General features: G+C 63.0%; 4 protein-coding genes across 6 annotated transcripts; 1 reads left to right on the top strand and 3 right to left on the bottom strand.

Annotated features, from left to right (window-relative positions):
• Window positions 1–53: 53 nt before the first annotated feature.
• Window positions 54–3,076, bottom strand: DOK3 (docking protein 3). The gene is made up of 5 exons (XM_068206154.1): window positions 2,941–3,076; window positions 1,345–1,638; window positions 1,150–1,243; window positions 892–1,064; window positions 54–810 (listed from the first exon to the last, which is right to left on the bottom strand). Exons 1-5 carry the CDS (start codon window positions 2,995–2,997, stop codon window positions 94–96), a joined length of 1,335 nt encoding a protein of 444 aa, XP_068062255.1. The 5' UTR covers window positions 2,998–3,076; the 3' UTR covers window positions 54–93.
• On the bottom strand, window positions 2,654–8,820 carry DDX41 (DEAD-box helicase 41). The gene is made up of 17 exons (XM_068206147.1): window positions 8,653–8,820; window positions 8,469–8,567; window positions 8,219–8,378; window positions 8,064–8,138; window positions 7,671–7,731; window positions 6,841–6,977; window positions 6,606–6,678; window positions 6,277–6,430; window positions 6,045–6,181; window positions 5,707–5,869; window positions 5,487–5,618; window positions 5,241–5,312; window positions 4,925–5,021; window positions 4,450–4,599; window positions 4,254–4,325; window positions 4,036–4,146; window positions 2,654–3,826 (listed from the first exon to the last, which is right to left on the bottom strand). Exons 1-17 carry the CDS (start codon window positions 8,674–8,676, stop codon window positions 3,690–3,692), a joined length of 1,854 nt encoding a protein of 617 aa, XP_068062248.1. The 5' UTR covers window positions 8,677–8,820; the 3' UTR covers window positions 2,654–3,689.
• Window positions 8,821–8,882: 62 nt separating this feature from the next.
• Window positions 8,883–16,888, bottom strand: FAM193B (family with sequence similarity 193 member B). Its single transcript, XM_068206133.1, is given in 11 exon segments — window positions 8,883–9,253; window positions 9,514–9,589; window positions 9,685–10,690; window positions 11,203–11,439; window positions 11,831–12,026; window positions 12,957–13,371; window positions 13,656–13,865; window positions 14,048–14,270; window positions 14,935–15,174; window positions 16,411–16,618; window positions 16,620–16,888. Coding segments are annotated over 11 exon segments (3,162 nt in total). The 5' UTR covers window positions 16,874–16,888; the 3' UTR covers window positions 8,883–9,156.
• A 126-nt stretch (window positions 16,889–17,014) lies between these two features.
• LOC137483213 (lateral signaling target protein 2 homolog) lies at window positions 17,015–22,214 on the top strand. Of its 3 annotated transcripts, XM_068206137.1 has the most exons (12): window positions 17,015–18,499; window positions 18,973–19,113; window positions 19,189–19,326; window positions 19,420–19,622; window positions 19,705–19,794; window positions 19,904–19,993; window positions 20,112–20,213; window positions 20,297–20,754; window positions 20,829–20,942; window positions 21,099–21,197; window positions 21,332–21,447; window positions 21,527–22,214. In XM_068206137.1, the coding sequence occupies exons 1-12, from the start codon at window positions 18,116–18,118 to the stop codon at window positions 21,656–21,658; spliced, it is 2,067 nt and encodes a 688-aa protein (XP_068062238.1). In that variant the 5' UTR covers window positions 17,015–18,115; the 3' UTR covers window positions 21,659–22,214. The 3 variants fall into 3 exon arrangements, with proteins under 3 accessions (XP_068062238.1, XP_068062237.1, XP_068062236.1); XM_068206136.1 differs by having other exon boundaries at window positions 21,335–22,214; XM_068206135.1 differs by having other exon boundaries at window positions 21,332–22,214.
• The last annotated feature ends 256 nt before the right edge of the window (window positions 22,215–22,470 follow it).

Genomic DNA, 22,470 nt, shown 5'->3' with positions numbered 1-22,470 from the left:
TCGAGCTGCCCCCGCCCGCCCCCCCCAGTCCTCGCAGCAGCGGCGGAGCCGAGTCCGGGCAGGGCCTTTATTGACCGAGCGGCACCGGCCACATCAAGCCCAGTCCCGCGCCCCGGGGCTCTCCCGGCTCAGCAGCCGCACCAGCTTGGCCCGAAGGGTGCTGTGAGGCTTGTGCCCGGAGCGCCCTGACAGCGCCACCTGCCCTCCGCGCCCCCAGCCCGCGGCCCGGGGGTTCTGTGCCATGGCGGCCCGGTTGTCATAGACGGGCCCCCCCTCACTGCTGTGGCCCTCGGGGGCCTGTCGGCACCCCAGCTCCCACTGCCCGTCCTCCTCCTCTTCCTGGGCCCCGGCTGGATGTGGTTCTGCAGTGAAGATGTTCTCGTAGAGATGCTCAGGGAGCGGCTTCCCCACGGCCCAGGGCTCCCCAGAGCCTGGCTGCCCTGACACAAAGAGCGGCTGCTGGCCCCGGGCAATGGAGGCATAGATGATGGGGCATGAGCCCTCTGGCTCTGGTGGGGTGAAGCGGAGGAGGTTGGCAGGGGGGTGGGAGGCAGGCTGTTTCCCCCCCAGGGCTGAGCTGGGCTGGGGATCATCATTTGCAGACCCCCAGGGCTGGGGCTCAAGGCCCTGCGCAAAGAGCTGGGGCTCTGAGACACAGAAGAGTCTGGGGTCCAGGGTGTCCTTCCCCTGCTGCTGGCAGGCAATGGCAGCAGCCACAGCCCGGCAGAGCTCAGGGGCCCGTGGGGTGCTGAAGGTGAAGGTGCCCTCGCCGGAGTCACTGCGGCGGCCAGCCTCGAAGGAGAAGACAGCCTGCAGGGTCAGAGGGGAGGGTGAGGGGCTGCCTCCCACCCTGGGCAGGCAACAGCCCCAAGAAGGGAGTGGGGGACTCACCTGATCCTGGCCAAACTTGCGAAGGAAGGGGTAGGGCCAGGTGAGCAGAGGCTGGCGAGACTGGGGGTCCTTCAGCGTCAGGCTCTGTGGAAGGGCTGAGAGCAGGTAGTGCCCCTGCAGCCCACAACGGGTGGCTGCGTCTGTCTGGACCACCAGCACCAAGAATTCAGTCACTGCGAGAGCCAAGCAAGCCAGGGGTCAGCACCGCAGGACTGAGCTGCAGCCCACCCCAGCCCTCTTCACCACCCCTGCACATACGGTCCTGCCAGGACGAGTAGAGGGAGTTCTCCTCCATGGGGACAGCGGGGCCAGGCTGGGTGCTGGCACTACTCGGCACTGTCTCTTTTGCACCCTGAAACAAAGGGATGTGAGTATGACCTGGGACAAGGGGTGGGGAGGACAAATCCCCCTACCTGCCCTGGAGCTTCCCAGCTCTGCCAGACCCCTTGGTACCTGGAAGGCCAGCTGGCAGAGCTGGGTGATCCATTCATCGCGCTGCTCGGCTGCCAGCACATAGCTCTTCTCCGTGGTGGTGAGGTAGAAGGCGGCGGTGGCTTTGGGGCAGCTCTCTGTGCCCGCCGGGCCCACAGAGACGCAGTCAGAGAGGCGGATCACGCGGCGGGCACACCGCTGCAGGGATGTCTTCTCTGGGATCGTGCCGTCATCCCGCACATCAAACTTCTCCATGCGGGCCACGCCAGATGGGCTGGCGGCGAACAGCTGGGCTCGCATCTTCCTCCAGGACCTCTAATGCATGGAAAGGGCAAAGGCAGGGAAAAAATGGGTCAGCGAAGAGCTGGCTGCTTCATCTGGCAGCACTGCCCTCCATACAGGGCATGAGGGGCATAGGGGAGTCCTGGCCTGCACCCGCCAGATGCTGTTGGAGGGCACAGAGAACAGGGGCCAGCACAGACCCCTGAACTGTGGGGCAGGGCAGTCCCAAAGCTGGGCTGAGGGGGGCCTTGCCCTGAGCGGGCTTGGCATGGCTCACTGGATGAGTCACACTCACTCCTGGCTCCCTGAGCACCAGGTCCTGCTCTTTGTTCCCTGCTGCAAGTGCTGGCCTGCCGACCTGTAGCTGAGCTCTCAAGCTGTTCTCAGGACAGACCCTGATGCAAATTAAAGCCATTTTGAGCTGCTAAGGCTCCTGCTGGCAGCCTCACATCTGCTCAGCAGCCTGCTTCCTCCCAGGGGAGCCTTTGTAGCACCAGCACCTTCCCAGTCTGTCATGGGATAGCGGGGGCGCATGCCATCATGTACCTCAAAAGTGCAGCAGAGCCTCCGCCCTGCAGGAACCAGATGCAGCCAAGCACCCAAAATACCCACCGCCTCCAGCCCACCTGCCTCCTCCATGGCAGGGCACCAGCTCTTCACACACACGCTGCCTGCTGCACTTTCAGGGCTTGGTTCTTGTTCAGCAGGGAGGTCGGAGTGCGATTGCAGCCCCACACATCCACTGAGACCCCCACAGGACATGGCCACTCTGCCGTGGCGTGACCAGTGTGCCAGCAAGACCTACTTTGCCAACACCCGACAGCTCCCTGGAGCTGGCCCGACCCCAGGTTCTCTCACCATGTCACCCGTACCCTGCCCCGAGGGCTGCGGCACTAAGAGCCCCTTCCAAGGGCACAGAGGAGCAGCCCAAGCCATGAGGGTGTTGCTGGATGGTGCTGGCCCCACAGGGCCAGGCCGATGGGGGGCACAGGGACGCGTCCCACGTGCTGGCCCAGGGCTCTGCTCACACACACACACAAACAGATGCTGGAGCTGCGCCGTATTAACGCGTGTTTATTCTTCCATTGAGACTCACGCGGTGACCAAGCAAGAAGAACCCAACACACAGGCGAGTCAGAGTGGGTGCCCACACAGAGGAGTCCCCTCAGCCCCACGGGAAAACCCCACTTATGGGGCTGCTGAGCTCAGGGCTCCCCCAAGGGCAGCTCCAACAGGTCTGGCTGCGGTCGCCCCTTCTCAGGCTTGCTGAGGGCCCAGACACAGATCATGACAAATCAGGGCAAACCCTCTACCAACCCCAAATCCACCCTTTACCTTTCCAAATTTGGTGTGCTGTACATAAAGGATCCCATCCTTCACTGGTTTCTCCATGGGCCGAGTTCACCCGGGCAGCCAGCGCAAGGATAAGGGACTCGGGCTACCCACAGCGGAGAAAATGTGACTGCTGCAGTCGAAGGAAAGGCATGGGGCAGACTTCCGTCTCACAGAGACTTCCCCTTTTTGGGGTGTGGGATGGGGGGCAGAGGCTGGGCCACAGGAGGTGTCCATGTGCCCGCCCTCCCCCTCACAGCAGGGCAGTGGGGCAGAACGCGGGGGCAGAGCACAGGAAGCACCTCGGGGAGCGCCTGACATGAGCACAGCATGCTCCACCTCACCCTGGCCGCATCCTCCCAGCATGTCTGGGGACACAGGAACAGCCACCCAAGAATGCACAAATCCAGGTGAGGGCCCAGAGAAACTGGGTGGATTTGTGAGGAGCAACACGAGACCCTGACCTCACCACTGCAGGGGGCTGGCAGAGGCAGCAGGCAGCAGACCAGTCGCCCCACCTGGGGCTTTCTCTTGCCCTGAGGCACTGCTACCTGCTTGCCCAACACACCGCTGATGTAACGGGCTGTTGCAGCACAGCTCCATACATTTCCTTCCGGGGCAGGAACTTCGTCAGGCTGAGCTGGCAGAAGTCCCAGTGACCAAAATTCTGGAAAAGGGGCCACAGCAGTGCAAGACAGGCCCCTGGGCTGAAAGGAAGCCCAGGCCCACCCAGGGGCAGCACATTCTCCAGGCTAGAAGTCCATAGAGCTGTGGGCCAGGTAGTCCTTGCGGCCGATGTTGCTGACTTGCTTGGTCTGCATGGCCTCCAGCTTGGGGCAGTCGGTGATGCGATGGCCCAGGCCGCCACAGAAGGCACAGCCCCGCTCACCTGCAACGGGAGGGATGGGATCAGGGCCAGGATAATGTCACACCAGGACAGCACAGTGCCACACCAGGACAGCAGCCCCCACCCCAGAGCAAAGGGGCTACACCAGTGTCTTCCCAATGCTGTGGCACTGGGAGTTGGAGGGTCCCATCTGGAGCCCAGGTTTTGCAGCAGCCCCACGGGGGTCCCTGTGTCAGCCTGGGGTCTCTCACCATTGATGTCCAGCATGGTCTCGTCCCCACAGTGCAGCACCTGGAGCACCGGTGGCACCTTCTGCTTCGCCTCCAGGAGCAGAGCCTTCAGGTCCATCAGCACTGACTCGTCTGGGGGCAGAGACATAGGTCAGGCAAAGCCATCCTGCTTGCTCAGAACACCCCCTTGGCACTGCCCAGCTGCCCCCTCCAGCCCCCAGCCCCGTGCCGTTCCTCACCACAGGCCTTGTTGATGAAGGTGGTGGCAATGCCAGTGTTGCCTGAGCGGCCTGTACGCCCGATGCGGTGAACTGTGGAGACAGGGACAGGATCAGCCCCGGGTGAGCACAGTGTGACACACCATCCCTACCCCAAGACACTGCAGAGACAGGCACAGAGCCTTGCTGGCCTCCAGACCCCTCCCACAAGGCCTACCATAGTTCTCAATCTCCTCTGGCATGTCGTAGTTGATGACGTGCTGGATGGCTGGGAAGTCCAGGCCCTTGGAAGCGACGTCAGTGGCAACCAGGACATCCTTCTTCCCATCCCGGAAGGCCTCAATGGCTTTTGTCCGTTCTTCCTGATCTGCAAAGGCCCAGCAGAGAAGATCAGCGATGGCAGAGTTCCCAGCCCTACCTACTGCACCAAACACTGTGGCCTCAGAATCAAGCATCGCTTCCTCAGGCAGCCTTTCTCCCAGTGAGGGAGCAGAGGGGCCTCTACATCCCATAGGGACCTGCACTGTGTTTATGCCTGCTATGTAAAACGTGAAGCTCACTCCTGACACTGTCACAGCCCTTCCTCACACCATCAACAACTGCTCCAGGCTGGGACCTTCCGTGGCCACACACATTTCTGGCAGGAGTGGGGTCACACCAGGAGCCCAGCCCTATCTGGGACCCTCACTGACCTTTCCCTCCATGGATGGCCACAGCTTCCACACCCTTGAGCAGCAGGTACTCGTGGATTGCATCAACATCTGCCTTCTTCTCTGCGAAGATCAGCACCTGCGGCAGCACAGGCATCGTATCAGGGCCCCTTCTGCAGGCTGGCACTGCTGGCACCAGCACAGCCCCCTGGGGAAGCCCACTCCCTCTTGCTGAGCAGAGCACACAGCACTGTTGATCCCCAGCAGGGCTCAGTCACAGGCCCACTCTGCACAGGGGGTCCCTCCTCCCAACTCCCCCCACACCCCAGCATGACCACACTGTCCCCAGCATACTCACAGGTGGAGGCGTCTTCTGCAGGCACTCCAGCAGGTACACCATCTTGGCCTCCTCTTTCACATACTCCACCTCCTAGAAACAAGCAGAGACATGGGTCAGGCATCAGAGAAACTGCCACTGCTTAGTATCCCCTAACTGGGAAGGAGGGCCATGAACCCCAGCTCCCTGGCAGAGGAAGAAATTAAGTGCCCTCATGGATGTTTCTGGCCTGCCACACAGGCATGAGGGAGCACCCAAACACCTCACCTGCACAACATCCAAGCTGGCAGCACCCGCTCGCCCAACGTTAATGGTGATGGGCTTCACCAGGGCACTCTTGGCAAAGTTCTGGATCTTCTTGGGCATTGTGGCACTGAAGAGGAGGGTTTGCCGCTGGCCCTGCACAGGGAAGAAGCCTTTAGTCCTCACCCAATCTGCCATATGCAGGACTGAGCTTCAGGGTGCTCCTATTGTGGCAGTTCAGTACCTTGAAGTAGGAGAAGATGGTACGGATGTCCCCCTCAAAGCCCATATCGATCATCCTGTCAGCCTCATCCAAGGCCAGGTACCGGCAGATGTCCAGGCTCACCATCTTCTTCTGCAGCAGGTCCATCAGGCGCCCGGGGGTTGCCACCATCATGTGTACCCCACTGTGGGGTGAGAGGAGGCCGCAGTCAGGCCCTTGGCATTCCTGCCCCATGCAGGACACCTCCCTGGCACACCATTTTCACCCCGACAGTGTCCTGAAGCCAGGGTGCCACCCCTTAGCCCCCTGCCAGAAAACAGAGCAGCTCCAGCCCCACAGACTGCCCCAGAAGGTCTTACTGTTTGATGGTCTCCATCTGCTCCTTGACAGACATGCCCCCGATGCAGAGGGCGCAGCGCAGCGGGGGCAGCCCATCCTCCTGCAGCAGACGACAGTAGTACTCCAGGATGCCATGGGTCTGCCGGGCCAGCTCCCGCTACGGAGACAAAACCAGCTCATTCCTACACCGCTGTGCAGGCAGAATTTAGGATTGCCACTGCAAGTCAATCACAGCCTCGTCCTGGCACTCACCGAGGGACAGATGATGAGTCCATAGGGTCCCTCTCGCTTAGAGAATGGCAGCCTCTTCTCCTGCTCCAGGCAGAACATGATCACCGGGAGGGTGAACACTAAGGTCTTCCCAGAACCAGTGAATGCAATGCCAATCATATCCCTTCCTGAGAGTCTGCCAGAGAAACGGGGCCGATGGAGAGGAGGAACATCATGGAACAGCTCAAACCTCCAGGGCTCAGCAAGGTGACGGGGTGCATCTGTCACCAGGGAAGAGCGCCTGGTCCGCACCCCTGAGCGGGCTGCGGGAACAAGCGCTCTGTACTCCGGGATGGGGACAGAGCACTCACATTGTGGGGATGCCTTGGATCTGTATGGGTGTTGGCTGCTGGATTCCTTTTTTCTTCAAGCCTCTCAGGATAGCTGTCAGAGAGAGCAAGGGACAACGCATGTTCGTGACCTGAACTATTTCCTCTCTTTTCCCACTCAGGTCCCAGCAGCAGCTCTTCCACCAGTGACAAACACCCCTCAGGCCAAGAGCCAGGAGAAAGGTGGGATCCCTTCCAGGATCCACTCCTGGCCTACCTGCTGGGAACTTCATCTCCTTGAAGCTCTTGATGGGGGGTGGGATGCCCTCCCCCTCCACCAGGATGTGGTACTTCTTGCGTACACGGTCGTGCCGTGCCTCCGACATGCCCAGGATGTAGCGAGGGGCTCTCCAGCTGTGAAAGCAACACAAACAGGTCACGGTGCAGAATGAGGCCAGGGCTCCAGAACCAGCAGCTCCCATGGAGGAATTCAGGGGAACTCCCTGTTAGGCTCCAATATCCTCCCAGATTAAACAGGTAACCCCAAGGGGCTCCATGGAGTGAGCGCCGGAGCAGATCTGAGGCAGTTCCATGTATTAAACCCTTCCCCAAAATCTCAGTGAGAAGTGCTAAGCTAACAGCTGAGAACAGCCTATGGATGGTGGATGGAACATGCCAGAAATGCCTGGACACACCTCAATCATCTCCCTGACACTGCCTCAGAATCACTGAAGTTGGAAAAGACCTCTGAGATCACCGAGTTCAATATTTGATCAGTCACCACCTTGACAATGCTGCCTCAAGCAGCACTGGCTCCAAAGGCTCCTCCAGACTTTCTTCGGCTTAATGACCTCCCAGACCTAAAGACCAACCCTCAGGCCTTCCAGTTTAACATAAATGTCCTTTATCAAGCCTTACTGTATGAAAAACATCCAATGTGACTCAACAGCATTTGACTTTAGAGAAAATGACACAAACCTAGTCACTCAGGCAAGGGGCTGCAGAGCCACACTGCTCCTGCAAGACTCTGCAGCTTTTAATTCTCTTCAGCCATGAGAGAGTGATGTTTTCAGAAGGACAGCTTCTGAGCTGGGCTGTGAAACTTACCTGGTTTTGATTGGGTCATCATAGGTGATGCCCTTGGCCATCTCCTTCACCGACATCAGAGCTGCAGGAACAAAGATGATCAGAGCAAACTCTCCTCATCCACATCAACCTCGCGGAGAGCTACTTGGGCAAACAGTTTGGGAGATCATGTCTGGAGACAGAAGAGGAGAAGCAGCAGCACTGACAGCCCCTCTGGCACAGGAACACCAAGTGCTGCTGTGCCCAGAGCCCTGTCACAGCCAAATCTCAGCTAAGGCAGGCAGTGCCAGCTGAGGGCACCCACTGTCACCACCCGTCCCACCCCTGACTATGAGCACTCCCAAGACAGGGAACAGCTCTCCTGCTGCCCTGGGAGCTCTGCAGACAGGTCTGAGACACAGAGCTCCCACTCACCTCGGCCCTCTGCCACGCTCTCCAGGATCTTCTCCTCCTCCTTCAGCTGCTTCTCCTTGGCTGACTCCTTCCGAGCTGGGGGAGAGCCAAGAAGCAATGAGGGGGTTTGCTGTCCCCTGAAAGCCACCCAGTGCCGCCACCAGCTCCTCCCTTACCTTCCGCCTTCTCTTTGAGGTGCTGGTGCTGGTCCAGCAGACTGATGTTGGACTGGGGCCCCAGCGGGATGTCATCCTCGTCCCCGCGCTGCTCGCTCCCGCTGTCCCGCTGCTCCTCCTCGGACACCACCTTCCGCCGCATCTGCAGCAGCTTCTGCAGCTGGGAGGACGCGGGTCGAGGCGGAGTGAGCAGCCTCGCGGCGGGAGGGCCGCTCGGAGCTCTCCCCGGGCAGCCCCGTTACCCCATTACCATCTGCTGCTTGCGCTGCTTGACGGGCACGTAGGGCACGTAGTCGTCATCATCCTCTCCGGACAGATCGGACGTGTCCGCCGGCTCCTCGCGCTGCCTCTGTGGGGAGACACGCGGTGAGGGGAGCCCAGGGCGGCACCGGGAGCGCGGAGCGGGTGGTACCGGGGGCCGGGCCCGCTCGCACCTTCCGCTCCGCCACGGCCTCCATGGCTCCTTCCCGGAAGAGAGCCAGGAAGTTACGTCATCCCGCACAGCGCCGTCGCCTAGCAACGCGCAGGGGCCGCCACTGCGCGGGAGCTGCGACTCGGCACGACGGGTCCCCGCGGCGGCCATACTTGTCCAGAATGCGTTCTACACCTCCCCTCTCCCGCCCCCCGATTTCCCCGGCGCGGCAGAAAGCAGGAGACACCGGGGTTTAAATAAAATAAAAAATTAAAAAGTTCTTTATTGGGTCCAGCACGGTCCTTCCCCGCGGCACGGGGAGCCGTGTGCCCGCGGAGAGGGGGACGGGACGGCCGGGATCACCCCGCGGGGAGAGGCGGGAGGATGGAGGGAGCCCCGGGGGTCCCCGCGGGGCAGGAGAGCACCGGGGCCCCCCGCGAAGGAGGGGACCCCACCAAGGTGAGGCGGGGGGCACAGTGAGGAGAGGCGAGCGGCCGTGGGTGGGTGGGGGTGGCCCCTCCGCACCTCACTGGGCTGCGCTGGAAGTGGTTTTCTTCAGGGTGAAGTTGGTCCAGTTCACGGCCACCTTCTGCCGCGTCTGCTTGGCCGAGTCTAGGCAGAACCTGGCAGGGAGAGGACAGCCCCGGTCAGCTCCCAGCCCCCTGTGACCCCAGCCCCAGTCAGCTCCCAGCCCCGGTCAGCTCCCAGCCCCGGTCAGCTCCCAGCCCCCTGTGACCCCAGCCCCGGTCAGCTCCCAGCCCCGGTCAGCTCCCAGCCCCGGTCAGCTCCCAGCCCCCCGTGACCCCAGCCCCGGTCAGCTCCCAACCCCTTCACGCCTCCAGCCCTGCTGGCAGAGCTCAGCCCGGCGTGGTTCTCCCTTCACCTTTTGAAATACTCCACTTCTCTGTCAGTCTCATCCATCTCTGCCCCATCCAGGTCCTTGGGCAGGAACACATCATCTGGGAAAGCAGAGCAGAGGGTCAGTGCTGCAGGGCAGGGAGGGGCTGCCAGCTGGGCAAGGGGCCACTTCCAGGACGGTGCTCCCAGCACTCACCGATAGAGGTATTGGATTTCTCCACTTTGTTTCGGCTCTTCCTGCCCTTGCCCTTGGGCTGGGGGGAGCCTCCTAGGGCAAGGTGGGTGCCCAGGGCAGGTGGCTGCTGCGGCGCCTCTGGCAGCTCCGCTTTGCCCTCTCCCCTCCGGCCTTTCCACTCGCTGGTTCTCTCCTTCTCCGCCCTGGCAGCGCTGCTGCAGGCCCAAGGCTGCCCCTTGCTGCTCTCCCCAGGCTCGGCACAGCCGCTCGCCCGCTGTGGCTCCGGGGCACTGGCCTTGGAAGGGTGCTTGGTTCCCAGCACCTGCCCCTTCACGCCAGGGCTCTCCAGCCGGGCCTGGCCGCTGGGCACAGGCGTGCTGCCCTCCCCTTTCTTTGCCTGCCCGTTCTGCCGCTTGTTCTTCCGCTGCCGGCTCCCCGCAGGCAGCGACTCTGGCGGCTCCGGCCCCTTGGGCTGCAGCCCCTCCTTGGGCTCCTGGCTCAGCCCATTGCCGTCCGCAGCGGAGTCCGCAGCCTTGGACTGCACCCAGATCATGCGGGACAGGCTGGGCACGGCGCTGAGGCGTTTCACCACGCCGTTCTCGGCCGGTGGGGCTGGCGGGGGCTCCCCTGGCCCCTCGCCCCATCGGGGGCCCAGTTCACCCCGCAGCAGCGTGTGGCTCTTGGCAGGGCCCAGGCTGAGCGGGGCCAGCGCCAGGTCTATGTCCTGCAGGTCAGAAGACCCGTTGAGGTTGGAGAGCAGGTTCTTCTGCTCCAGGACAGCTGCCTTCTTGGGGAAGTCATTGACATCCAGGTTGAGGTCGTAGACACTGAAACTGGCCCGGATGGAGTCCTTGATGGTGTTCTTGATCTCCTGCAGCCTGCTGCTGAGGAAGCTGTTCACCCGCTCCAGCTCCAGCTCTGGCCACTCCAGCAGCTTTTCCTCGGCCGGCTCCCTGGCCTGGCTGGCTGCAGGGGCACGCTCTGCCCGCTTCTGGGCCTCCGCCTCCAGCTGGGCTTTCTCCTTCTCCTGCAATACAGGTGCCATGAGGATCATTTGGGCTGGGCCACAGAACCATGGGTGCAGGACACAGAGCTTTGCTCCAGCTTTGCCTGACAGCAAACTCAAGGGCAGCTGCTCAGCACAGCTACGCCACATCTTCCACAGCCCCTAAACTGTCACATTTCCCCCATGGGCACTGCAACAGCTGGACATGGCACACCTGACACTGCACTGGGCACCAGGCACCAGAAAGAGCCATCATGGCACTGCCTCTCCCTACCAGAGATGCATGGTGTCAGAATGTGGCATGAAGCAGAGTGCATAGTGCAGCCCAAAGCACCCAGGAGGGCTGGGCAACCCTCTGTGGGAACAGAGGCAGGGGGAGTCCTACATGGGGACAGGCACTGCTGCCACCTTGGGTGAGCGTGACACAGAATTCAAGTACCCAAATGGATGCAAGGGAGAGAAGGAAAAGCCCTACCAGCAGCACAGCCCTGCCTGGCCCTCCTCCTGGACCCTCAGCCCCTGCCCAACCTCACCTTCTTCTTCTGCTTGTGCCGTGCCCTCTTGGCCGCCTTGGCACTGTTCAAGGGCTTGGGCTCTGTGCTGTTGATGTAGTCCAACAGCTCGTCCACATTGCGATGGTCCACAGCGGGCTCTCCCGAGCTGCTGTTGTGTCCAAGTTTCTGTGGCAGCTCCTCTTTTCTCTTGGTGAGGCGAGAACGCAACTTCTCTCGGATCTCAGCGTAGTTGCGGCTCGTGGGAGCGGCCGGGGGCTGTGGAGGGCAAGCGCTGTCAGCCAGGCATCAGCCAGCATGAGGGGCAGGCAGCCCTGGCTCCCCCAACAGCCCCCGTGACCTTCCAGCCACTCCCTTCCCTGCAGTCTCAGGGACAAGTCAGCACAGCCCTACTGAGCTCTTCCACCGTGAAGCCACAGGGCTTGGCTGGCTGCTCCGAGCCCTGGGGCTGGGCAGGCGGCTGCGAGTCGGGAGCAAGGGACCAGCAGGCTGGTGAAGCAGGGTAGAAAGGAAGTGGGGGACGTACGTGCCTGCAGGAAACAGCTGTGGCCAGACCTGCCCACCTCCCAGCTCTAGGCACAGGGACCGAGTGGTATCTCCCCACGCAAAGCAAGGACCAGGGGTGGCAGCAGACCAGCCCCTCACTCACCGCGTTGTGGCCGAAGAACTCACAGTAGCAGCAGTCACAGAACTTCCCATCTTTCTGGTTGGTGGAGGAGGAGGTGCAGGAACTGCGCTCTGAGCTGCTGTCCTCATCCTCCCCGAGTCCCTCGTCTGCCTCGCAGGGCTGTGGCGGGTGGCAGCTGGTACCGTTTGGGAATTTGTGCCCTTTGCAAGAGGGGTCCCTGAGGAGAAGGGCGAGAGGTGAGCAGGCGTCAGGGTATCTCAAAAATTGGCCCATGCATGTAGAACAGCCCTCCTGGGGAAGCTTGTGCCCAAGCAGAAGGATTTGCAGGACAAACCCCCTCCCCTGCATTCTCCTCTTCTGGGGAAGATGCCTGAGGAGCCCACAGGAGCAGCAATCTGTCACTCCCAGCCCTTAGGGCCTCTGGCCAGCCGGAGGCTGGTGCATCAGAGCCCCAGCGAGCCAGGCCCTGGGCTGGGAGCAGGGCAGGGCACGGTACTCACTGGGGGTAGCAGGTAGCACAGGTGAGGAACACTGGGACTGTGCAGCTGCCACACATCCCCATGTGAGGCAGGACCGGCTTACAAGGGCAAAGGCTACCCAGCTCGGAGACAGGGAGGCCAGGGCACAGCCCACAGCGTCATTCCTCAAGATCCAGCTCAGGACCCGACTGGCTCTCCACAGAAAGAGCTAATTAGCAGAGAGGAACCAATGTGCTCTCTTCCAGGGCACAAGCAGCCCAGAGAGTGCTGGAGAAACAGGTGAGCAGAACAAGTCCACAGGCTTCATCTTCTCGAGGACCTTTGCTCAGTGCCACAGCTGCCTGACTGGTCTCACTGATATAGGTCCTGTTGGCCAAGTGCAGGTTGATCAGGATGTTCCTTTGGGTGTTTTAGCTGGAGGAGAAGCACAGCCTCTTCTGCACCCCAGAACCAAAGGACAACCGCAGGAGGAACATGTGCTGGGAGAGAAAGAGCTTCACCTTCTGTCTGCAGCAGTGGAATTGGCCCACAAATCCATCAGCTTCCTGCACCACCATGCCAGGGCGGTCAGTCCCTCCACAGGGAGAAGTGTATCCAAGGTGAAGGATGGCAGAAAAGGCATGTGGCCCCGCAAGGAGGCTGGAAGCAGGCCGGGTTCCTCTACTCACCTGTTTGTGCTGGGCAGCTGGTGGGAGGCAGGAGGAGGGATGAGTGAAGTGCTGCAGTGCCCGTTGCAGGGATGAGCACAGCCCGACAGCGGCGGCGGCATCTTCAGCAGCGGCACATTGGCAGGGGGCAAGTGAGGGCTCTTGCATGGCCCTGGGCTGTGTGAGGCCGCGCTGGCCGGAGGGGACTCGGACACCGGCTTGGGGGCCGCCGCCTGCGCGCTGGGAGCAGGGAAGAGCGCGGCCTGCGAGGAGGTGCCCAGCGGGATGTGCGGTGGGGAGCTGAAGGGCCCCGGATGGGGAGGTGTCTGCTTGGAGGGGATCAGCGCCGGTGGCTGGGAGGGGAGGCCGGTGGGACTGTTGGGAGGAGCAGTGAGGTCGGAGTGCTGATGATGCTCTGAGGAGTGGAAGGCCTCACCTGCAGAGAGGCAGGAGCAGAGAGTGTCAGACACTGGCTGTGCTGCACGGGTCAAGGCCACGCTCAGAGCCACCCACCACCTTTGCACAAGCTGTTTCTCCTCCCAGACATCAGAGTGCTCGGGATAGAAGATAGAAGCCATCCCTGCTCACACAGGGCCTTGGGGTCAGTGTGCCTCCCCCACAGGATCCAGCCCTGCCCCATGGAGAACAGGGCAAGAGGAAAGGCTCTGGAGCAGCAAGCCGGGAGGCTGTGGCTGGTGCTGTCCCTGGGCACGTACGTACCTGGCGGGGTGGCCCTCCGGCACAAGCTTTTGAACTGCTTCGGCAGCGTCTTGCAGAAGTCGAGTGAGGTAGGCAGAGGCGAGCCCGGTGTGGCGTTGCTGGAGGTGGCAGAGGCCGTGTGGCTGTAGGGACAGGCCTTCAGCCCTGGCGCCGTGGCCGACACCTGGCTGGTGCACTCCGGAAACAGAGAAAGGCTGGGGAGCTTGTCGCCTGGGGGAAAAGCAGAGCTGGGGCTGAATCCCAGCACCCTGTGCCTTTTTCAAAGGGGCCCAATATGCTGCTGGTACTGAGATTCAGAGGCCCAGCCTGCCCACCCTTGCCCACTAGGTAACCACTTAAACCAAGAACTGGGCAGAAAGCTCTGTTCAACCCCATAGCTGGCTTCAGCTCACCTAGTGCAGCTGGGGGAGTCCCAAGGGGGCTGCCCTGCATGGTCCCATTGGTGTGCTGCGAGTTCCAGAGGCCCGAGAGCTTGTGAGCAGACAAAAACGAGCTGGGGTCCCAGTCCCCTGAGTTCCCATGGCACGAGGAGGAAGAAGACGAGGAGGAGGAGGAAGAGGAGTGTGAGCCACCTCCACAAGACTGCGACTTGCAGGATGTGTGGGATAGTGAGACCTATCAAAGGAAACACAGAATGAAGTGGCTGAGGGAACACCCTCGGCCCTCAGGTGTCGGCATCAAGACTCCCTCCATTGCAGCAGGGGCTCAGCTCATGTGAACCACTTTTATCATTGTCTTGGGAGTGACAAACACCCCCTCCATCCAACACCAACACAGCCTGGCTCACAGAGGCTGGGCCATGCCAAGGGCCACATGCCTGTGCTGGTCCCACTCACACCAGGGCAGGCTTAAATAAAGCCAGGCAGGAGCCAGCTCCTCTACCCGAGTCCCATGCACAGGCAGGCACTTGCCCTGGCAGCTGCTGCCTCTCTCTGCGTCATGAAGGGAGCAGCCCTGGGGCTGGGGGACGCGGCACAAGGCGCAGCAGAGTGGGGCTGGCAGGAAAGCAGTGGCACTGTCAAGCCTTGCCAGCCTGGCAGCTCCAAGCCATGGCAAGCTGCTGGATGAACCTCCACAGCACCACACACTGCCCCAACAGGGCCTGTCCCTGCTGAGCTAGAGGCAGCCCTGGTCAGGAAAGTGAAGGCTGGGATGTCTGGGACACTCAGCTCAGAGTGAGGATGGGACCCACACACCCAGTCAGTGCCACAGGTTGGTCAGTGCCCTATTCCTACAGCTACAGCCCCAGCCTTCAAACCCCAGCACCGTAACCGCGTACCGCCAGGGCCTGCTCCTGCACCGCCCGCCGCTCTTCCTCCTCCACGCTCTTCCGGCAGCTCTGGCAGATCCACAGTGGCATTTCTCCCAGGAGATTCTGCACGAGCGTTGGCACGAAGTCTGGTGGCAGCCTCTCGCCTGGGGAAACCAGCCCATTGTGGGACGGCCCTCCCCAGTCCTTGCGCTCCCGGTGACAGAGCAGGCAGCACGTCTGCACGGACTGGTTGGTGGTGGGCAGCACCTAAGGAAGGACACACAGACTGTGAGTCACCCAGGTGTGATCCGGCGCAGATATGGGGCAGACGAGACAGTGAAGGAGACCTCAGGATGCTGACACCAAACCAAGGAAATTCTTACAGGCTACATGTGGTATTACACCTTCTCCCACTGGAGCAGAGCAGCCTCAGGCTGACCAGCTGCTGCCAACCTGCCATGTGCTAGCTTGGGAGTGTTTGGACTTCTGGGAAGATCACAGCACGCCAAAGAGACAGCCTTGCCACCAAGCAAGGCTGGGAAGCCATCAGCAACTCCCACCATCACCTCTGGTACAGTGAGACTGAGGGTACCTGCATGGCAAAGCAAGACCCACAGAAATCCCACGCAGGGATGTGAAGGGTGGGTCCGACAGCCTCAGCTCTCCCTCCTCGCCCAAAGATGCCCCCACTGTGTCACCCAAGAGCCCCAAGCCCTCTCTCCCGCCTCTTTGTTCTGCACAGCCAGCGGTGCTGATGCGCCAGGGTGGGGTGCAGCCCCCCGTGCTGCTTCACGCTCCCCCCGCACAGGCACGGCCAGGTTGGGGCTTCCCTGCAGGAGCCGGGCTGCATCCCTCGGGCTCGCTGGAGCCCTGACAGCCGTGACGAGCCCGGCGTGGCGCGGGCGAGGGGGCCCCCATTGTCTGCCGGCGCAGCGGGGCCCTGCCACAATGAGCCGTGCGTTGAACTGCTGCTGCCAAACAGATGGCGTCTGCAGCCTCAAGGTGAAGCAAAGGTCAGAGGCCAAGGAGAGCAGAGTGGGGGCACAGGCCCCCTGCCCACCCACGGTGAGGGGGGAGCAACCGGGCCACCCCGTGTGCCAGCTGACACAGCTACCACGGCTGCTGACACCACGGCTGGTGACACCACGGCTGTCCCCAATCCACCGAGCATATCCACAGCCGGCGCCCACCCCCGCCTCCCTGCCCACAACCCGGAGCAGGTGGCGGCAGCCAGGTGTGTCCAGCAGAGAGAAGCGCGCTGAAGGAGGATGCTGGAGCCACCTGCCATCGCCCAGTGGCAGGGCTGGGGCAGGGCTGGGCCCTCCCGCGGGGCGCTCTGGGAACGCTCCGAGCTCCATCCGCAGGGATGCTCCGAGCCGGGGGTCGGGGCGGGGATGGGGCAGGGCCCGGGGGGATGGGGTGCAAGGGGCAGGGCCCCATCCCCGCCCAGGCCGAACCCCCCTCGGAGCCAGCCCCGCGCCCGCCGCAGCGCTACCCCGGTACCTGCGCGCTGCCTCTGCCCGACTCCCCGCCGCTGCCCGCCGCCGCCGCCACCTCAGGCGGGGCAGGCGGTTCCGGTGGTGGCGGCGGCGGGGGAGGCCCGACGTCGGGACCCGCCATCCTGTCACGGCGAGGCCCGGAGCCGCCTGCCGCCGCTGCCGTCGCCGTGGCCGCCGTTGCCGCCTTGTTCCGCCGGCGAGTCATGGCGAGCCCGCCGCAGCCAGGACAACAGCCAATATGGCGGCGCGGCCCGTCCGGCCCCTGCCCGCGGGAAGGAGGGAGGGAGGGAGGGGGGAAACGCTCGGGGAGGTGAAGCCGCCGCCGCCATCTTGCGAGAGGGCAGCGCCGCGCCCCCTGGCGGACAGGGGGAGTGGCGGCAGCGCCGCGAGTTCGAGTCCGGCCCCGCTCGCCGCGGCTCCCGTGGGCCCTCAAGGCCCCGGTGCCTCAGTCGAGATCGGGGCCGCATCGCGATCGTATCGCCCGCTGGATCACCAGAGTGCAGCCCCTTGGCTGCACACTGAGAGAGAGCAGGATTAGATTCGATATTAGGAAAGAAGTCTTCCCTGTGAGGGTGGTGAGGCGCCCAGAGAAGCTGTGGCTGCCCCATCCCTGGAGGTGTTCAAGGCCAGGCTGGACAGGGTTTGGAGCGGCCTGGTCTAGAGAAAGCTGTCCCTCTGCATGGCAGTGGGATGGATCGAGATGATCTTTAAGGTCATTTCCAAACTATTCTATGATTCTGTGATTCCTGGCCCTGCACAGGACAACCCCAAGAATCTCACCCTGTGACTGAGAGCATTGTGCAAATGCTCCTGGAGCTCTGTCAGCCCCGGGGCCATGATCACTTCCCTGGGGAGCTTGTTCAGTGCCTGACCACCCTCTGGGCAAAGAACCTTTTCCTAATATTCAACCTAAACTTCCCCTGACACAGTTCTAGCCATTCCCTCATGTCCGGTTACTATCACAGAGAACAGATTGGAGCTGCCCTCGGCTGCCCCTCCTGAGGAAGCTGCAGCCCATAATGAGGTCCCTCCTCAGTCTCCACTTCTCCAGACTGAACAGACCAAGGGATTTCAGCAGCTTTTCATCGGACATCCCCTCTAGACTCTTTGCAGGCTCCTTTGGACACTCTCTAATAGCTTTATTTTATTTTTTTTTTTTATTGTGGTGCCCAGATCTGCGGGGACAAGCAGGGCTGCAGTCTCACTGTGTGCTCAGGGATCCCCATCCATGGGAACCAGGACATGGCTGGAAACAGAGCCGGAGTCTGTGGGGCACACAGGGAGCCCCAACACCGGGGCCAGTCCCACACCTGCACCCGTCCGGCACAGCCTGGGCACTGCCATGACTCAGGCACTTCCTGAAGCCGAGGACGTGCCACTGCCGTGTTTGTTCAGCCATCCTCCACGGATTCTTTACCCATGAATCCACCCCATTAGGCTTTCAGCCACCTGAATTATCGGCACCCACATCCTGGGGCCAGCAGTGCCAGGTCTGGAGCAAACACGTCCTTTGGCACAGCTGGGGTGGTTTGCTGTGGCCAACACCCCGAGTACCCCCCAGCACCTCTTCTTGGCCACTTGGCTCCTCTTTGTCCCACCGAGGGGCCACTTTACCCCCTTCCCACTGCATTATCCCGCTCCGCACCCCATGCCCTGCACAGTGAAGATGCCTGCGGGTGCTTCTCCCGGTGTTCCCAATCACTCCGGGAATGCTCGGCGGGCTGCGGGAAGCGCTGGGGTGTCCCCGTCCCTGGAAGGTTGGGCTGCGGAGAGAGAGGAAACGGGGGAGGGTAGCCGGGGATGCAGTCGGGAATTTGAGACGGGAACCAAGACCGGGAAGGAAAGCCGGCGGTGAAACCCCCACGGCAGACGCACCCTCACCCTTCCCATCACAGAGAACCGGTCCGTCGAGGAGCAGACGGGTCGTCCCGGTGCCGGGACTGGGCGGACACCGCTCCGATCCGCCCCCGGGCGGTGCCCGGTGCCGACCCGCCCCGTCGGCGAGCGGCGGGCGCGGGGAGCCGGGCGGCGGCAGAGCTGCGGGACGCGCCATGCTGCCCGCTGCCCTCCGCCGATGGCTCCGCCGACCCAAGGTGAGACCGGGGGGGGGCACACCGGGGCCGCCCTCCCTGCGCCCGGGACCGGCGGAGCCCCCGGACCATCCCCGTCGGGGCGATCCAGGAGCTCCGGCGATCGCGGGAGCAGTGGGGGTGGCCGGGGTCCCTCGTGGTGGAGCGGGAGGAGGAAGCGGGGGGACTCCGGAGGACCTTTCCCGGTGTTTAGAGCCACGCACGGATCGGTGCCAAAGCTGCCGGGATGCGGCTGAGCTTGTTCATCCTGCTCTGCCCCCGGGGAAACTGAGGCACGGGTGGGTGGGGAGGGCGGCGCTCCCCGGGAGGAGCCAAAGCTGCCGTGGGAGGTCCCACGTACCTGCCCGAATAGGTGTTTGTGGATCCGTGGGGTCCGATCCCTCTGCGACTGTGGGAATGGGAGGTTTGGGATCCCGCTGAAGCAGCACATGCAGATGCGGGGTGCCTCCACCATCACCCCCCTGCTCTTCCCGCAGCGCTCCGACCCACGCCTGCTCTCCCAGTTCTTCTTTGCCGACGAGAGAGTGACACGGGTGGTGGCCGAGATCAACGGGCTGGATGCCGAGGTGGATCCACAGCAGTACCTGGTGCTCCTCAACCAGCTCCACCTCAGCCAGGTACGGGGGCAGCCCGGACCCCGCGGTGACTCCGTCCCCCCGGGAAGCCGCGGGTGACACCCCTGCCGTTCCCAGGCTCACCTGCTGGCCGTCCTGGAGCGGATCATGGAGGAGTGCATCCCCACGCAGCGGCACAGCCGTGACTACCTGGTCAAGTTCCCCGAGGAGCTCTTGGTGGACAACCTGGGGAACCACATGCTGTTTGCTGCCGAGGTGAGCCCGGGGCGATGGACACCCCACCGTGAGCTGACCCTGGGGTTAGGCACTGCCTTTGGTGCTGGCTGCTGACAGTGCCTTTCCCGACAGTGCCTCCTGGCTGGGACCTTCCTGGACATGGAGGAGTCAGATGGGGCACAGCTGCGGCCCCAGGCCAGGAATCTGCTGTGCAGCCTGGAGCTGGTCCGGACAGTGCTGCGGGAGCAAAGCCTGAGCCAACCCAACTCCTACCCAGAGCCTGTCCGGGCTGTGCTCATCCAATTTGACCGGCTATTTGCAGAGTTTGAGCTGAGGTAAGGGGCAGGGGTAGGGTGCTGGGGTCGTCGTGGGCTGTGCCGGGACTGTAGGGGCCTCACAGTCTCCCCATCTCTCCAGCTACGTGTCCTCGCTGGTGGCAGTGAAGTCTCCTGATGAGATCTACAGGCAGCAGGAGATCATCGTGCTCTTCTGTGAGACAGTGGAGAGGTGAGTGAGGGGCACTGTGTGTCAGGTGGGAGCTGCAGGGACTCCAGCCCCAAGGACGGGCAGCATCCCTAGGCTCAGATCCACTGTAAGGGTGTCTGTGTGTCCCCAGAGCCCTGCACCTGGGCTACCTGACCCAGGAGATGATTGATGGCTATGAACCACTGCTGATGTTCACCATCCCTCGCCTGGCCATTATCAGGTGGGTGCAGCCCCTGGAGAAGGGGATATGTTCCCCGCCCTGTACCAGTCCCTTCTCCTCATGGGGAGTTGGGGTCCCAGGCTGCCCCTGACATGAGTTGGGCTCTGTCTCCTCACAGCGGTCTCCTCATCTACCCTGAGGGTCCCCTCAGCCTGGAGCGGAGCCCTGAGGAGATGTCCCGGGTCTTCAGCCCCTTCTACAGCCTCCTGAAGAAGATCAGGTGTGCAGTGAGGGGGCGAAGGGCGGGGCAGTGGGGCAGCAATGGGGCCGTGACATGGGGCTGATGCCAACCCCTCACCACAGGGACCTGTTGTGGGTGCTGTCAGCAGAGGAGCTCTGCCTGCTGGAGAGGAGCCTGTGCACAGCCGAACAGGAGGATCCCAGCAGTCCAGATGCCCCCGCAGCTTGGGGGGCAGCTGTGCCCAGTGGGGACCCTCCTGCTCCCTTCAGTCTTCTGGAGGTCCCTAATGCCACCCAGCCACTCCCCACCTGCACGACGCAACTGGGACCCCCCAGTGCAGTGGATGACCTGGGCACCGATTGGCAGCAGGGGTGTGCGGTGGGCAGGGAACAGGGCCAAGATGGCACATCTCGTACCGTCCCTGGCGTAATGGTCACCTCCCCCCTGCGCAGTCCCCAGCCCCTTGGGAGCGGCCCAGGGATGGGGGTCAATGCCACCCCAGGTGCCCGCTGCTCGGAGCTGCGCTCCCGCTACAGCAGCACCAAGGACATGCTGCACACCCTCTTCGTCTGCATCTCGGGTGAGTGACCCCCAAGCCAGCCCCCCAGCACCCTGATCGCCCCAGCACCCTGACCCCCCACCCTCCCGGTGCAGGGGTGGCTGATCAGCTCCAGACCAACTTTGCCAGTGACATGCGAAGCATCTTGAAAACGGTCTTCAAGATCGTGTGCTCGCAGGCGGAGCCCTCGGAGGAGCAGAGTTACAGCAGTGAGTAATCCCCAGGGACATGGGGGACTGCTCCTCTCTGCCCTGCCCATCGCCCATCCCTGGTGAGACAAGGCCACAGCCCTAGGCTTGGGAAAAACGTGGCCATCGTGCCCGCCCAGCTCCAGCTTGGCTGGACCACAACATTTGTCCCCGCAGAAGAGAAAGATGGTGACTCCTGTGGGACAGATGCTCCTCGCGTGGCTGACTGCCCACTGTGCTCCAGCCCTGCAGAGGCTGCCGGGCTCCAGAGGGCAGGTGAGGGGCTGCCCAGGTGCTGTGGCTCTGGGGCAGGGTGTGAGGCTGGGGCTGCTCCTGCCCCATTCTGCCTTAGGGGGTCTGGCTGTGAGGGGAGCCAGGCTGAGGGGCTTTTACCGATGTGCTTTGCCCAGCAGGTGGCCGCCACCTGCCCGAGTGGGTGCCCGACAGCACATGCAGCCAGTGCTCTGCCTGCCGCTCGCCCTTCACCCTGCTACGCCGCCGGCACCACTGCCGCAGCTGTGGGAAGGTAGGACGGGGTTGGAATGGGGCATGTGGGGTCCCCGAGGGACCCAGCTCTGCTCAGCCCCTCTCTGGCCTCTCGGCAGATCTTCTGTGCCCGCTGCTCACCGAACACCGCAGTGCTGCCCTACTATGGCCAGACCAAACCCGTACGTGTCTGCACCCACTGCTACAGCACACACCTCCCGCCCACATCCCGCTGTGCCCGGAGCCAGTGAGAGCCCCTCTGCCAGGCCTGCATCATAGGAGACCGCACAGCTGGGTGCCCAGGGCCACTCTGGGGCTGCTGGGCAGCACCTCGGCCCCGTGACTCTCCTCAGAGCTTGGTGGGCATGGCGGCAGGACCCCCCCACCTGGTGTTAGGCTTTCCCCCGATGCACAGGGGCAGGACCCCACACGCGGTGGCAGCCCCTGTGGAGTGATGGTGGGCGCAGGACCGCCTCTCCTGGTGCACCGTGGCCTGCTCTGCTTTGGGTGAGCTGCCTGCTGCTGCCGCGCACCTGCCCCCCGGCTGGAAATGTGCTTCGTGGTGGTTTTTTTTCAGGTGAACTTTGGCTGCTGTTGGGCCCGGGGCAGAGTCTCCCCCCGGGGCCTGGCCTGAGAAGGTGCAAACAGCCCTCACATGACAGCGGGTGCCCCGGGGCCGCCCGTGCGGTGCCGTGCCCGGCAGCTGGGGCCCGGCGCTCCCCTTCCCTCCCTATCGCCTCCACCCCATGGATTTTAATAAAGAGATAAACCCGTCAGTCTGGGCCGTGTGGCGTTGAGCCGCGGCGATCCCCGGCGGGCTGGTGGGCGCGGCCGGTGTGGGGACACCCGTGGACTCGGTGGGCTGGGGGCAGCAGGGCGTGCGCGCTCCCGGCCGGCTCGCACGGGCGGACGCGGGCGAGCCGCGCGCCGCCGCTCACCGGGCGCGCACGTGGGCGGGCGCGCCTTTCCCGGGGGCGTGGCCTTGGGGGCGTGGCCCGGCGTGGAAAATAGCTGGCCGCCGACAGGGGCGTGGCCAAGCTCGGGGTGGGGGCGTGGCCTGCCG

This window comes from Anomalospiza imberbis, chromosome 15 (genome assembly GCF_031753505.1).
Source record: "Anomalospiza imberbis isolate Cuckoo-Finch-1a 21T00152 chromosome 15, ASM3175350v1, whole genome shotgun sequence".
Lineage (NCBI taxonomy): Eukaryota > Metazoa > Chordata > Aves > Passeriformes > Viduidae > Anomalospiza > Anomalospiza imberbis.
This window is presented reverse-complemented; position numbering and strand designations above follow the sequence as displayed.